Raw genomic sequence first — 16,765 nt, forward strand, 5'->3', positions numbered from 1 at the left:
TTCTTCACATTAAACTTAAAGGGTGCCAATTAACAAATGAAAATATAAAACTTTCTGTAAAGATAAGAATATAGTCAAATTCAAAATACTCTAACACTGTAATGGTAGTACATAAATCACTTTGAATTCTAAAAGAAAAGTTAAAAGACAAAAGTATTAAAAATAATTATAGCTACAATAATTTTGTTAATGAATACATGATATGTAAAAGATATCAATTGTGACATCAGTAACATAAAATATGGAGAGAAATAAAGTGTAGAGTTTTTATGTGCAGCTGAAGTTAAATTATCAGCTTAAAATGTCCTGTTATAATGACAAGGTATTTTATGTAGGCTTCCTAATAACTACAAATAAGTTCTTTTTCCAAGAAAAAGAAAAAGGAATCAAAACATACCACTACAAAAAAATCATCAAATCACAAAGGAAGACAGTAAGAGAGGAAGAATGGAACAAAGGAACTACAAAACAGAGTACGATGAACATTGTGCTATCAGTAAAGTACCTGATAGTAGGTACTTTACTATCAGTAATTACATATAAATGGATTAAATTATTCAATCAAAGACAGAGTGGCTGAATGGATTTTAAAAACAAGATCCAACTGTGTGCTGCCAACCAGTGACTCAGTTTAGTTTTAAGGACACACATAGGCCAAAAGTGAAGGGATGGAAAAAGATATTCCATCGCAATGATAACCAAGAGAGAACGGGGTGACCATACTTACGTTAGACAGAATAGACGTTAAGTCAAAAACTAAGCTGGGCATGGTGGCACACACTGGTAGTACCAGCCATTTGGAAGGATGACAGGAGGATCACATGAGCCCAGGAGTTCGAGGCTATAGTGCACTATTACCATACCTGTGAATGACCGCTGCACTCCAGCATGGGCAACAGCAAGACCCCGTCTTGAAAAACACGCAAAAAAAAAAAACTCCCTTGCAAAACTGTCATGAGACAAAGAAGATCATTACGTAATGGTAAAGGGGTCAATTCAAGAGGATATAACAATTGAAAATATATATGCACTCAACACTTGAACACCTAAATGTATAAAGCAAATATTAACCAAATTGAAGGGACAAATATACAGCAATACAATATTAGTAGGGGACCTCAAAACCTCAGTTTCAACAATGGATAGACCATTCAAACAACATCAATATGGAAACAGTGGACTTGACTAAAGACATGAACACTCCATCTGCTGGCAGCAGAATACACGTTCTTTTCAAGTGCACATGGAGCATTCTCCAGGATAGGTCATGTATTAGGCCACAAAACAAGTCTTAAAAAATTTAAGAACATGGAAATCCTATCAAGTATCTTTTCTGGCCACAATGGTATGAAACTAGAAGTCAGTAACAAGAGGAAAATCGGAAGACTCACAAATATGTGCAATTTAAACAACACATACCTGAACAACCAGTGGGTCAAAGAAGAAATCAAAGGGGAAATTTAAAAATCTTGAGAAAAATGGAAATGGAAACACAACATATCAAAACATATGGAATGCAGTAAAAAGCAGTTCTAAGAGGGATGTTTATAGCAATAGATACCTATGTTAAGAAAAAAACCCTAGCTTTACACCTCCAGGAACTAGAAATGGTACAAACTAAGTCCGAAGTCAACAGAAGGAAGGAAATTATCAGAGCAGAAACAGATTGAATCAAGATTAGAAAAACAATAGAAATGACTGATGAAACTGAGTTGGGTTTTTGAAAAGATAAAATTGATAAACCATTAGCTAGACTAAGAAAAAAAAGAAGTCTCAAATTATAAATAGTGACAATATGAATGAACTCGCAGGACGTTATGCTAAGTGAAATAAGCCATATACAGAATGAAACATACTGCATCATCTCTCTTATGTGCAGAATCTTAGAAAAAAAAAGCTGACTAAATAAAAATAGAGTAGATAGGTGTTCACCAGAGGCAGGAAGGGCATGGAAATGGGGAGAAGTAAATCAAAAGGTACAAATGTGCCATTAGGTAGAATGAATAAGTCTACAGATCGAATGTGCAGCATGAGAACTAACTATAGTTAATAATGTTATATACTGAAGATTTGCTAGGAGAGTAGGTTTTAGGTGCTGTCAACATACACATACACACAGGTAACTGGGGGAGGTGATGAATATGTAAATTTATTTAACTGCAGCAATCATTTTACTATGTATATGTACAGTATACCATCGTATTGTACACCTCAATGTCAACTGCCTTCTTGGGAACACATAAAGACATAAAGTTGTGTTTATGCCATTTTGTTCTCTATGTATGTGTTTCATTGATTTTTACCTGAGGATGACCTATTATAGTAAAAATATGGCACATTTTCCACTTTAAAAAGGTTCCAGAATGTTAGTAAATCTTCCTTACTCTTGGTTCTGCCATTTAGTATCTTGAGGAGGAGCTGATTTTTGACATGAGCACCTGTTTTAAACTGTGCTGTGTTACTCTATTAACACATGATATATTGACAGATGATACAATTTACTCGAGAGCTTTTACCTCAGAGCTTTATTTTTCTATTTACCATGGAGTGTTTTTCAGCATTCCATAGTCAAAAATAAGCCTGGCACCTAGTAAGTCAGTCTAATTGTGAAACCTGCTATGATACTCAGTTTCAAGTTCCTAACTGTATTTTTCTCAGTAGATTATTATGTATTTAGAGGAGAAAATTTCCTTCTAAAATATGTAAAAATTAAAAATGTTTTATGTATCACTTTTTAAAGGTTACAGTCTTCTTCATACCTTGATGATTCGAGTCCAACAGATTTAATGAAAGATACTCATACTGTAAACTGCAGGAGTGTAAGTATACTTGTAAATGATAATATTCATGAAATAAATGAACAATACAATTTGCCCCTTGTTGATTATTTCTTTTAAGAAAATAAGCCATTCTGTCAAAAAAAAAAAAAAAAAGAACCCGTTTTGATCACTCAGTGATTTTTAAGTGGCTTTGTGGAATAGTAGTTAAGAATGAAGTTGCTGGAAGCATAATATCTGAGTCCAAGTTATGACACTTACTGGGACGTAACCTCAGGCTTTTACTTAAACTCTCTGTGCCTCAATTTTCTCATTCGTAAAGTGGGAATAATAATATCACTGATCTCCTCGAGGATTGTGAGAATTAAGAGCTTAAATACATAAACAAAAACTCTTAGAACAGTGCCTAGCACACAGTAAGTGCTCAATAAATGGTAGCTGTAATTATCATTATTGTAATAGGTTCCAATTTAGTAGATTAAATCTACTCTTTGAGGTTTGAAAAAGAAAGTTTAAATGATATAAGCCACAAAATAAATACCACATACTACTTAATTCAATTGAACAAATACTAGCTATTTGAAATGCATTATTATATATACAAAAATTACTTAACCTAGTGCTATCTGGAAGACTAAAATACAATATAATTCTGATTTAGCACAGACAACAAAAAGCTCTAAAGCAGGTATGTAAATCAAGCAGTATAAGACTACAGGAGAAAAGAGAAATTTTATCTGACCAGGGACAAACAGAGACTTGAAAATACAAATATCAGAGCCAGGCATGGTGGCTTGTGCCTATAATCCCAGCTATTCAGGAGGCTGAGGTGGGAAGATCACTTGAGGCCAGGAGTTCAAGACCGGCCTGGGCAATATAGTGAGACCTCCTTTCTAAAACAGATTTTTAAAAATACTAGCCAGGCATGGTGGCACATGCCTGTAATCCCAGCTACTGCAGGAGGCTGAGGCAGGAGGATCACTTGAGCCCAGAAGTTTGAGGCTGAAGTGAGCTATGATCACACCACTGCACTAGTCTGAGCGGCAGACTGCAACTATCTAAAAGCAAAAAAAGAAAATATAAATGTCATGTCTTTTTACACAAATATCATGTTTTGTGCTTTATTATTTATTCATTTATTCATACAGTTAGCATGTGTTTATTAGGTATCCATTTTGTGTGAGGCAGTATGCGAGAAACAGATTTATGTGGTAGTAAAAATGTCTAAGTAGTGTATGTTATGTAGGCATTCTATAGATAAAGTATGTCAACTTGAGACAGTATAGGCAAATGATTTCCTATTTTATGAGCTACATGGATTATTAGATTGTTTGGCCTGTAGCTATATAACAGTATAAGAACTTTTCAGTAACAACATTTGGTTTAATGTTTCCCACTCCAAAGCAGTATTTCCCATAGTAGTTTTATATGAGATATAGTTTTGCCATCATTTTATAAAAACAGAAATAAACTTTGACCCCAAGCATTTGTGGTCATGAACTTTTTCTTCTTCATCCAAAACTTTTCCTTACATATGCACCTTCAGTTATGGCTCTTAAGAATGCAGGCTTTGGAGTCGGGTAGACTTGAGTTAGAATCATGGCTTCAACACCTTGGGCAAGATATCCCTTTAGGCCTCAGATTTATGATGTGTAATATAGCTGCCTCGCAGTATCTGAGAAATGAGATGAAATGATGCAGGTGGAGAGCTTGGCACATGGTACTCGGGAAAAGCAAGCTTCCATATTGATGGTGGCATTTGTAGCACTGGTGGCAGGCCCATGTCTGATAACTGCCAAAAAGTATTTATCTTGGCCGGGCGCGGTGGCTCACACCTGTAATCCCAGCACTTTGGGAGGCTGAGGCGGGCAGATCATGAGGTCAGGAGATCGAGACCATCCTGGCTAACACGGTGAAACCCCGTCTCTGCTAAAAATACAAAAAATTAGCCAGGTGTGGTGGCACATGCCTGTAATCCCAGCTACTTGGGAGGCTGAGGCAGGAGAATCACTTGAACCCAGGAGGTGGAGGTTGCAATGAACCGAGATCATGCCACTGCACTCCAGCCTGAGTGACACAGCAAGCCTCCATCTCAAAAAAATAAAAAGTAAAAATAAAGAAATAAATAGAGTGTCCTTATTCTAGTAGGAACCTCACTGTTTGTTACTCTGGCTGTCTTTTCAGATGTCAAATAGGGAGTCGTTTCCACCAAGTCCTTCTGAAATGGGGGAGCTAGAGGCTACCAGGCAAAACCAGAGTACTGTTGCTGTCCACAGCCATGAGCCACTCCTCAGTAAGTTTTCTTTGGGAACTGCTGACCATTTTCATTTATCAAAACCCCCCTCTTAATCACTATGTTTTCAGGCACAGGAAATTTGTAGAGAAGCAGATAGTTTTAAAACTAAGGTTTTTTTCAGTTCAGTTGAGCACATTGGCTCACACCTGTAATCCCAGCACTTTGGGAGGCCAAGGCAGGAGGATTGCTTGAGGCTAGAAGTTCAAACCAGCCTGGCACACATAGCAATAACCCATCTCTACCAAAAAATAAAATTGTTTTAATAGCTAGGCATGATGGCTCATGTCTATAGTCCTAGCTACTTAGGAGGCTGAGGCAGGAGGATTGCTTGAGCCCAGGAGTTCAAGGCTGCAGTGAGCTGTAATTGTACCAGTGCACTCCAGCCTGGGTGACAGAGTGATACCTTGTCTCAAAAAAATAAGTAAATAAATAAATAAATATTTTTTTTCGTTCAAAATTCTAAATAACAATGATTGTACTTAATCTTAAAATGGATGCTACCATTGGCTGGGCATGGTGGCTCATGCCTGTAATCCCAGCACTTTGGGAGGCCGAGGCAGGCAAATCATGAGGTCAGGAGTTCGAGACCAGCCTTGCCAACGTGGTGAAACCCCATCTCTACTGAAAATACAAAAAATTAGCTGGGCGTAGTGGCAGGCACCTATAATCCCAGCTACTCGGGAGGCTGAGACAGGAAAATCGCTTAAACCTGGGAAGTGGAGGTTGCAGTGAGCCAACGTCATGCTGCTGCACTGCAGCCTGGGTGGCAGAGCAAGACTCCATCTAAAAAAAAAAAAGGATGTTACTTAATGGTTCCGTCATTAAGAATTCAGTTATCAATGGAATCAGCTATGAGTATTGGTAAATCCACAATTTAATTAAAACCAAGGTATTTCTATCTAGGAAAAAAAGGTCCATTCTGAAGAATTACCAAGAATTCATAAAGGATAGAAGTCAAAAAAGTTTAAGATGTAATCATTCATTTTAACAGTGTTTATGCAAAGTCCAGATCAAGTAAATTGAGTGACGTGGTATTTTAGTCTGTTTTATGCTGCTATAACAGAATACCACAGATAGAGTAATTTGTAATAAACCGAAATTATTTGGCTCACAGTTCTGGGAACTGGGAAGTCCAAGAGTATAGTGCAGGCATCTTCTGAGGACCTTCATGCTTCATCTTCCCATGATGGAAGGCAGAAGGGCAAGAGAGGGTAAGAGCAAGAAAGCAAGATGTGGGAAAACTCACTTTTATCACAAACTCACTCTTGAGATAACTAACCAACTCCCATGATAATGACAGTCCATTCATGAGCGCAAAGGCCTCATGACCTAATCACCTTGTATCAGGCCTCATTTCTCAACACCATTGCATTGGGGATTAAGTTTCCAACACATGAATTTTAGTGGACAAATTCAAACTATTGTATATAGTTTCATATCCTCCATGACTGACATTGCTCTGCTAAAGCATACACTAAAGAGAAGCAAAGGACTTGAGGAATTTGGATGTCCACTTTAAACACACATAGAGTCATATATTTATAATCTGAAGTTCCGTTGTAGTTTGACACATATATACAAACCTTTGGTTTGTCTTCATCTGCATTTTAACCCTTAATTTCTAGAACCTTTTATCTCTAAATTAATTATCATCTCCATGGTTCCTACTTATTTCCTTTTTCAATAAAAATCTGATTTATCTCCCTTTTATAAGAAAATTCCAAATCTTTAGAAGATGCTTTTGTCTCAGGCTTCTCATTTCAGTATTAAACAGGGTTTTTTCACAAGCAGATTAAATTTTCTCCTTCCAGGGTTTACACACACACACACACACACACATACACTAAATCCCCTAGCTTCCTTCCAGCTCTCTGAGAGTCTGTACTCTTTAGCAGTGTAATTTCCTATTAGAAAACTCATAGACTAGCTTACTTCTCTGTAGCAGATGAATTAGGTGCAATTTATCTGACAGAAGATTGTTATAAAACTAGGTAACCCATTTAAAAATATATCAGCCGTCTGCAGCTTAAGATATATACTTTGCCTTCAAAAATATATTTTATGGTTTTCTAGCCTTGCTTTGCCATTTTTTATCACAATCATTCTTTAACCTCAAAATGTGTGAAATGTATGACTTTATTGATCACCTTTACTTACACAGGCCTGTATTTTAATTCATAGGTGATGGTGCACAGTTGGATTTCGATGCCCTGTGTGACAATGATGACACAGCCATGGCTGCATTTATGAATTACTTAGAAGCAGAGGGGGGCCTGGGAGACCCTGGGGACTTCAGTGACATCCAGTGGACCCTCTAGCCTTTGATTTTTAACTCCAAAAATGAGAAACATTTTAAAGCATTTCATTTACGAAAAACTGTCTCAACTATTCTTAAGTACTGTATTGATATTGTTTGTATCTTTTATTAATGTTCTACCAATTTTTATAGATTTGCATCTTCCTGTCACAGGGATGTGGGGAAATATGTTTTCCTCCCAAGAGAACCGAGTTTATTATAGACTCCTTTATTCAGTGAAATGGCTTATAATCCACTAGTTGCCACATTTTTGCTAAAATATTTCTAACCAAGAATACTACTTACATATTGTTTTGGCTTTGTTTTATTTTTGATGCAGTTTTTTTAGTTGAGGTAATGTAATATATTGATATTTTCCTTTGTGTCTAAGATTCATTTATAATAGTAGGTTTGTATAATTTGGAACATTTTCCATTCCTTGTGAGTTTCCTTAATTGAGGATAGGGCTTACACACTTTAAGAAAACAGTGAGTACTTGAACATTTAAAGGGACAGTGCAATTTATAGTCATAATCACATTGAATACTGTATTTGATCTTTGGAGACTTAGGCAAGCACAGAGCTGGGATATTTATGCTCAGTTGAGCACTTTAAGATGAATTTTAAGTGAGATGATTTCTTACTTGAAACTCAGAAAGTCAAGAGTTTCAGCTTTCCTTACAGAAAAGGAAGGATCTTGGGCCCTAGATCTTGGGGATTAACCTTTGCATATAAGATTTACTCTTAATAGGCCAGACGTGGTGGCTCACACCTGTAATCCCAGTACTTTGGGAGGCCGAGGCAGGCAGATCACTTGAGGTCAGGAGTTCAAGACCAGCCTGGCCAATATGGTGAAACCCTGTCTCTACTAAAAATACAAAAAAAATTACCCGGGCACTCACTCTTGAGGTAACTAACCAACTCCCAGATAATGACAGTCCATTCATGAGCGCAAAGGCCTCATGACCTAATGGCACACACCTGTAATCCCAACTACTTGGCAGGCTGAGGCGAGAGGATTGCTTGAACCTGGGAGGCAGAGGTTGCAGTGAGCCGAGATTGCACCACTGCACTCCACTCTGGGCAACAGAGTGAGACTTCATCTCAAAAAAAAAAAAAAAAAAAAAAGATTTACTCTTAATATAATCACTGAAGATCTCTATCATAGATAGATTAGGTTTTTGACATTGAAAACATACTTAGGGATAGATTCATCCTAAAGGAAAAAAGTAGGCCCGGGCGGATTAAATGTCTCGTGTAAAGTCACACATTAAATTCATAGAATTTTAAATGTTTAATGTATATAAACCAGTTTCTTTATACACATTTGGGAAAACATTGGTCTCACAGGTTAAATGATTAACTAACTGACCCAGGAACTAGTTGTAGCTTTCTAGGTAATTAGGCAATTACAGTTATTATTGCCTGTCACCAAAGGTAATAAAACAAATGACAAGTACATTTTTAAAATTATGAGGCAATGAGAAATAATTTAAAACCGATTTTCCAGTTATAATTTAAAATTTGGAGAGCATTTTTAACAGTAATTAATCCAGAGGTGGCTCAAATTGAGTATAAGAATTAAGATTATTTAAAATACTGCATGTCTACCTTCTCGGGGATCATACTTTATAACACTTTCTGCTTCAGTAGCTCTTCATAGCTTGCCAAGTATGGTCCCATATATTCTCTCTTGTACCTCGCAAATGAAAGTAAGATAGGCTGGGAACTCATGGGGCAGCCCTCAGACTTCAATGTGGGCTTCAAATCCAGTTTCCTGTTCTATATGGTGCTACATCTTTCCAGCAAATTTCCCTCAGAGCCTCTCACCAAAACAAAGCATTATTTTGACCCTGCATGCTATTTCTTTAGCTGTAGGTGATAGATTAGAACTTCTCTCAGACATGTTAATGACAAACATACCAACAGACAATAACCAAAAGCAAATGTTTCCTTCAAGTGTGAAATGTGCGGGGGCTGCATGGGCAAGGATGTATTGGCACACTGTCCTCTTGAACTCATAGTGTCCCAGCCATGTTGGAGGGTCGGCACCATTCCTGGTACGACACTTGAGGACCTGAGAGGCATCAGGTTTAGAATGAGCCAAAGAAATCCTACAGGATGGGGAGAATTGGTGTGCAGCAGCCTAATCATTATAGTTAAGTCTAAAGAAGTATGAAAGATCCCCTGTGTTCTCTAAATTGGGCAGAGGGGCCTGCCTACCAATATCGCTTTTTAGGGGACTGAACCATTGCAGGTTAGACTTGGCTTCCAAAGAGCCTGCCTAAGACAGGGTGGAGGGTAGGCCGTCATGGCTGGATGGCCTCAAAAGCAGATGGGGGCAGACCTGCCCTCGTGATGCCAGGATTTGAGAGGCAGAGTTTCTAGAGGGAGACCAGTGCTGCCTCGCACAGTGGCAGTTTTTTCTCTTTGCAAGAGAAGGGGCTGTTCAATTCCATAGACCAGTGGGCAGATAGCCAGTTGAATACTCTGTGCATGGTTTGATCCTTTATTAGTTGGCTGTAATATTTTTCTGTAGATCCTTTTGTCCTGGACTCAGAATCTAACCCATGCATCATATGATACCGTAGCTCTGCTAAGGTTTGTGTTTCCTTCAAAATGTTTTAGTTTTCTTCAACTAAATTTGATTTTTGCTGTTAGAAGTGACATATTTTTATGGTATACACTATGTTATTTTTTCTCCTACAAATCAGTTTTTTGAATTTTTGTGAGAAGGAATATATCCACAAATTGCATGAAAGTATCATAAAAACAGTACTCTAGACTTTTTTTTTTTTTTTTTTTTTTTTTGAGGTGGAGTCTCGCTCTATCGCCCAGGCTGGAGTGCAGTGGCGCGATCTCGGCTCACTGCCATCTCCGCCTCCTGGGTTCACACCATTCTGCCTCAGCCTCCTGAGCAGCTGGGACCACAGGCGCCCGCCACCACACCCGGCTAATTTTGCTTTGTATTTTTAGTACAGACGGGGTTTCACCATGTTAGCCAGGATGGTCTCGATCTCCTGACCTCGTGATCCACCCGCTTCGGCCTCCCAAAGTGCCGGGATTACAGGCATGAGCCACTGCGCCCGGCCTACTCTACACTTTTTTTAACCCTAAGAATTACCACTACAATAATGTAGTGGAGTGGGAAGAGTGCCTAGAATCAGAAGACCCTGTTGAGGCTGAACTTAGCTGTGTGACCTCATGCAAGCCATTTAAACTCTCTGTGCCTCAGCTTCCTCGTTTTTAAAAGGAGGTTTGATCTCTATGTTTACTTCCAGCTCTGATTCTGGGATTCTAATCCACAGGACTTGGGTGTTAGGGTGAAACCTAGAACTGTGCTGTCCAGTGCGGTAGCCACTAGCCACGTGTGGCTACTGAGCACTTGCAATGTGGCTAGTACAAAGTGAGGTGTGCTGTCAATGTAAGATACATAACAGATTTTGAAGACTAGTATTACCAAAAGAATGTAAAATATCACATTAATAATTTTATATTAATTACATGTTCAAATGATATTTTGGATATACTGAATTAAAACATTAAAATTAGTTCTACTTGTATCTTTTTACTTTTTTAATGTGGCTAGAAGAAAATAAAATTATACATGTGGCTCAGATTATATTTCTATTGGACAGCGCTGCTCTAGAACATTATACTAAGTGGTTATTATTGAAGTAGACCAAAGTTTATACCATAAGGATATTTTTCCTTAAATACCATGTTTGAAGAACAATTATTTATTGATCCTTGAATCTGTAAGATCAAATAACAAGTCTCTATCCGTGTTACCAAATTTAAACTTTTGAAAATAATAAACTTTAAAATATCAGATGTGTTATTACAGGATGATACTTGGAATCAAGTGAAATGAGTTATATGGTCATCATTAAATTTAGAAATCTATTGTGAAACAGACAAACAGGAGAGTACAGAATAGAGACTTTTAGTAAATAAATGGAATTTAAAGGAAAGTGTTTATTTACAGTGTCACAACATAAAAGGATGTCTTTGTCGTCATAGTCTTTGAGGGATCTCCGTAAAATCTGGGGCACAGGTACAAGAAATAGCCAATATTTAGTTCCCAGACCATGTTTAGTAGTGTCCAGTTTCAGATCATGCTGCCAAGAGGTATCTCCCCCTCAGGTAGGTCATCACTGAGCTCTGGAATTGGAGACTCATACTTGCCCAGCACAATGTTATGGGCAGACAGGCCGACATCTATAATTAGCCAGAAGCCATAAAGAAAAGCTGCTGAGTGGCCACTAGGTGCCACTTTTCCGTTTTTATAATGCTTTCATTAGCAGATCTTTTTTTTCCAAGCTGCATGGGGCCTATGAGAGGCATTTATGATTTTTGTGCCTACAATAAGTCAGCCTGTCTGGTGTGAGTTGTTTTATGAGAAATGCTTTCCAAGGGAGGTCTAGGAAGATCCTGACACATAAGAACTTTGGCTTAGGGAGCTTTCCAGGTGTGGTGCCAATAAAAACTGACCTGGAAAGAAAACCTGTCCAGCACGAAATATGCTTTCTGAACTCACTTGAGAGTGTATGGTGTATGTCACTTCTCATATATTCTTGAGTTTAGATTTGTCTTTTATACAATTTTTAGCTCTTCTCCAGTTCACTTGCGCTTGTCTGTATATTGGTATTTTTAAATTTTTGTGGTAAATAATGAAAAGAGTGAAATTATATTTTATAATTACTCATTTGTAGTTTTTTTTCTTTAATTTAATAAACTTCCTCCAAAAAGTACACCCTTAACTACTTTCTAATGTGGAAACATAGATTAAGGAAACCATCCAGTGCCCTGAAACCACTGGGCAGAGGGGTACATTGAACTCTGTTACTATATATGTTTCTGGGTGTGCTCCTAGGGTATACTAACTGCTGTAACAACTCCAAAATCTCGGTGGCTTAACCAGTAAAGGTTTCCTTGTGCTCACGTCAGACTCCAACGTCATCAGCCTTATCTGTCCCTCTGACTCTCTCCTCCTCCCTTTCTGCCTCTTCCTCATTCCATCCCTCAGCTTTGCTTTCCTATGAGCTGGTTTTATCTTCCGGTGGACCCTCTCCTCATAATGACACTCAGAAGTTCCAAGCATATATTGTTCTTATACCTGACAATTTCAATGGAAAGAGAGCCTCTCTATTTCCTAGTAATTCACACGCAAATATGCATTGACTGGGCCTCTGTATCAGCTTGGTCTACCTGGACTTTCTGTTGTGTGGTTGCAGTATCTACACTAATTCTAGGGAGTCAACCGTCATGAATTACAAGGTTCTGTTGTCCCTTCTGCAGATAACCCTGTCCTCCCTCTGGCCCCAGGCTGTCTGGCTGTTGGCATCTGACATCTTTTCCCCTTCAAGGATGCCTTTAAAGTTTATTTTAATTTATTTAATCAGAATTAAAATGTTAGGAAGGGAAGGCAAAATAAGCAGTAGGTTCTTTCCAGGTCAACAGGCTGGAATATACAGATTGGCCAGGCTGTGATACGTGCCCAACCTTGGGTTGAAGGTTGGCGAGGCAGCCCTGTTGGAATCTGGGGATCTCCCATGGGGATCTTCCAGCACATTGGACTCTCCTCTTCCCCAGGTCTCCCGCTGCCAGCACAAGAGGCTGTGAAGGTGAAGAGGATACAGATTTAAGAGATTAGTATTACAGAAGTAGGATGGCAAGAACTTGAGGACCAATTGCATATGGGAAATGTTGAAGCAAAAGCAGTGAACAATGACTCAAATTTCTGGCCCCAGGGGTGTGGATTGCAGTGCTGTTCAAGAGGTAAGAGTTACATGAGGAGAGACAACTTTGGGGTAGAAGATGCATCAGTTCTAGACAAATTGTGTTCATCCAGATGATGTCTAGTAGGTAGTTGGATATGTGAGTATGGAGGATGGGAGAGAGATCTGAGATGAGCGGCACACTGAAGCTTTTGAGCCTCAGTTTCTTCATTCGTAAAGTAGACTTCATTTGTAAATACCCTTGCAGAGCTTTAGTGAGGATTAAATTAGCTTACGTAAAGTGCTTACACATTGTCTGACAGTAATTTTAACAATGATCATTATATGTTAATTTATAAGCTCTACAGTATGACAGAGCTTATAATGTTAAAGCTCCAATAAATGTTGGAAATTAGTGTTATAGAGAAGCTTCATCATTAAGTTAGTTAAAAAATTCCTGAGACTATATAGCAAACAAATATATAAGTAGTATAACAGTAATTTAAGCCTTGCAAAAGTTTAACCCAAATAACAGTAGAAATTCATAACCAATGGGAAAGCGTTAAGTACCTAGAGAACCCAACTGAGGTAGGGTGTTTGGGAAGACATATCTACAGCACAAAGAGGTAAACAATTTTGTTTGCTAAAGGGGACATCTATAAGGCATTTTAAAAGAAAGTTCAAATGGTTCCTAATAAATGACATCATTTGTTTCAATGTAAGCACTTATTTATCCTGTGCTATGCTCTTAGAGACCATTGAAAATGCCACAGTCCCTGCTCTTAAGAGACCAGAGTTTGGTAGAAAGACAGTGGAAAGCAGTAACTATAGAATGTGATAGCTGCTACTTTAAAGGGATGTGCAAAGTGCTAATAGAGTATGGGAAGGTCAGGCTTTAACTTTGCTTGTGAAGAGTCATGAAAATATGTTATACTCTGGCAGTTTTTTCCTATTTATCCAGCCCAATGGTTTTCAAATTTAGTTGCATCAGAATTACATGGAGGACTTGTTAAAACACAGCTTATGGGTCTCCTCACGCCCATAATTTCTGATTCAGTTGGTCTGACTTGGAGCTTGAGAATTTGCATTTCCAATAAGTTGTCATGTGATGCTGAGGCATCTGGCCTGGGGACCACACTTTGAGAACCGCTGATCTTGCCATTCACAAACAACAAATGGACGTATCCACAGACCTCTTATTCTAGGGCTTTTCTGATGAAAGTAGAGTAGGGAACAGAGGGCCTCAGGGTGGACAGAACCTACTACTTATTTTGCCTTCCCTTTATAACATTTTAATTCTGATTAAATACATTAAAATGAACTTTAAAGGCACCCTTGAAGGGGAAAAGACATCAGAAATAGCCAACAGCCAGACTGCCTGGGGCCAGAGAGGGGAAGGGGTTATCTGCAGAAGGGACAAGAGAACCTCTTGCAATTCATGATGGTTGACTCCCTAGAATTGGTGTAGGTACTGCAACCACACAGTGGGCTCTTCTTGCCTGCTGCCCAGATAGAACCGATTTATCAAGATGGGGAAATTGCAATAAAGAGTTTCATAAACGCAGGGCCAAGTAAACGGGAGACTGGAGTTTTATTGTTACTCAAATCAGCCATCTCCAAAATTTGAAGGTGAGAGTCTGTTAAAGATATTTGGTCCGGCAGAAGGCTAGGGAATGGGGAATGCTGATTGGTCGGGTTGGGGATGAAATCATACGGGGTTGAAGCTGGTTTTTCTTGCTGTCTTCTGTTCCTGGGTGGGATTGCAGAACTAGTTGAACCGGATTACCCTTGTGGGTGACACCAGTTGGTTCATCAGAAACATCTCTGAACACCAATGTTAGGTTTAACAATAGTGATGTTATCCACAGAAGCAACTGGGGAGGTTAGGAATACTCCTGAGCCATAATTTCTAATCTTGTAAATAATTTGTTAGTTTTACAAAGGCAGTCTGGTCCCCAGGCAAGGAGTGGTTTTGTTTCAGGGACGGGCTGTTAGCATCTTTGTTTCAAAGTTAAACTATAAACTAAATCCCTCCCAAAGTTAATTCAACCTACACCCAGGAATGAACAAGGACACCTTGGAAGTTAGAATCAAGATGGAGCTGGTTAGGTCAGATTTCTATCACTGTCATAATTTTCCTATGTCAGATTTTTCTCACTGTCATAATTTTTGCAAAGGCACTTTCAGTATGTGAGCCTCAGTCTTTTTGTTTGGCTGTTTTGGTTGTTTTTTGTTGAGGAGGGGAGGCAAGGCAGAGAAAGCTGTGTCACACCTTTTTAATCTTAATCTTGGCCACCTTTTTTTTTTTTTTTTTTTAAATACTCAGCCACTAGTCACTGTGGAGGACTCTGTCCATTGCTTAAGGCATTGTGTGTTGAGGGAGTCAGTAAAGAGTTGTCTTAAATTCTTGTCCAGCTGTGTGCCTCTGGCCTTGGAATTACAGTTTCTTAGACACTCCTAGCTCCTGGCTGACTTTAAGGCAATTCTTCTCACATTTACTCTTGTCCAGGAGGAAATCTGTTACATTTTACCTTGGGGGTAAATATATCAAATAAATTTACTTTTTTTTTTTTTTGTTTACAAAACTACAGTAAAATGGGATGCCTAGATTACATAAACTTAAAACTTAATAGAGCCCTTGAAAATTTTATTTAATACTTTGTTGACTGAGCAATCACCCAAAAGGCTTCCCATCTACCAGAAGGGACATGTAGACCAATATCACGTAATTAGCTGATGATTAAATTATTTGGGAGCCCATGAATGTTCAGTTTGATTTAGCAAAGGTCAAACAAAACACAGTTATAGTGTCTGAAATATCTATTCTTGAGGGAGAAAATGGACACATAGATTATATGTAAAATAATTAAAACTTACGGAGTAAAAAGACACTATTTCTTTGTAGTAACGTATTAGTAGCAGATTGCTTTTTAAATTTTTTTTTCTGTTTGTAAAAGAACTTTACATTCATTTTTGGAAAATTCAGGATTATATAAAGGTGCTAAGAAGAAAATAAAAATCACCTAATAAAAAATTTTACCACCTAGTGAAAAACCATAATCAACACTTGGGTAGTCTTTCTCTTTTTTCAAGGCCTTTATATTCTAATGACTTTTTAAAAGTTAGAATCCTACTGTTTAATACAAAAAAGAATAATAAAACTGTACAAAGTAATGCATATATTGGTTAAAAGTCAGATAGCATTTAAAGTCATAAAATTACCAAAAAAAAAAAAATAGTCCCCACCTTAGCCCTAATTCTTATTCTCCAGAGCAACCACTTACACCATTTTTTAGCTGATTATCATATTTATAGTTATGTTTCTAAGTATGCTTTTATTGTCACTTCATGAATGGCCCAGAATGAGTATAGAATAGGAGGTCAACAATTCATTTGAATATTTCTTTATTATGAAGCATTTAGGATGTCGGAAAGTTTTACTATTATGGGTAATATGACAGCTAACATCCTTCTACACACACACATGCTGTACATCTCCCTCCTGTTGTTTAGAATGAATTTCTTGGAGGGCAATTGCCAAATCAAAATTGCCCAATTGCCATAAAAAACAGTTTGCATTCAGCATTCTTTCTAGAGTTAATTTTATGTGGTTAAATATATTGATTTTTCTTGCTTAATTTCTTTGTTTGTTTTTATGCTTAAGAGGGAAAACTTC

General features: G+C 37.9%; 1 protein-coding gene and 1 long non-coding RNA gene across 14 annotated transcripts in view; one reads left to right on the forward strand and one right to left on the reverse strand.

Moving 5' to 3' along the window:
- The window catches only part of BMAL2 (basic helix-loop-helix ARNT like 2), a 96,735-nt gene extending 80,389 nt beyond the window's left edge, over nt 1–16,346 (forward strand). For 12 of the 13 annotated variants that reach the window (XM_009247571.3, XM_009247573.4, XM_002823054.6 and 9 more), the window contains 3 exons: nt 2,741–2,819; nt 4,962–5,070; nt 7,255–7,747. In XM_009247571.3, coding sequence (XP_009245846.2) covers nt 2,741–2,819; nt 4,962–5,070; nt 7,255–7,391 — 325 coding nt within the window. In that variant the 3' untranslated portion in view covers nt 7,392–7,747. Of the gene's footprint in view, nt 1–2,740; nt 2,820–4,961; nt 5,071–7,254; nt 7,748–12,964 lie in introns of those variants that run through there. The other variant, XM_009247574.4, reaches the window with a different exon arrangement.
- Nucleotides 12,769–16,765, reverse strand: part of LOC129049090 (uncharacterized) — a 40,795-nt gene continuing 36,798 nt past the window's right edge. The window contains exon 5 of the long non-coding RNA XR_008511873.1: nt 12,769–12,988. This is a non-coding gene — a long non-coding RNA (uncharacterized LOC129049090). The remainder of the gene's footprint in view (nt 12,989–16,765) is intronic.

The sequence above is a fragment of the Pongo abelii genome, chromosome 10 (genome assembly GCF_028885655.2).
Source record: "Pongo abelii isolate AG06213 chromosome 10, NHGRI_mPonAbe1-v2.0_pri, whole genome shotgun sequence".
NCBI lineage: Eukaryota > Metazoa > Chordata > Mammalia > Primates > Hominidae > Pongo > Pongo abelii.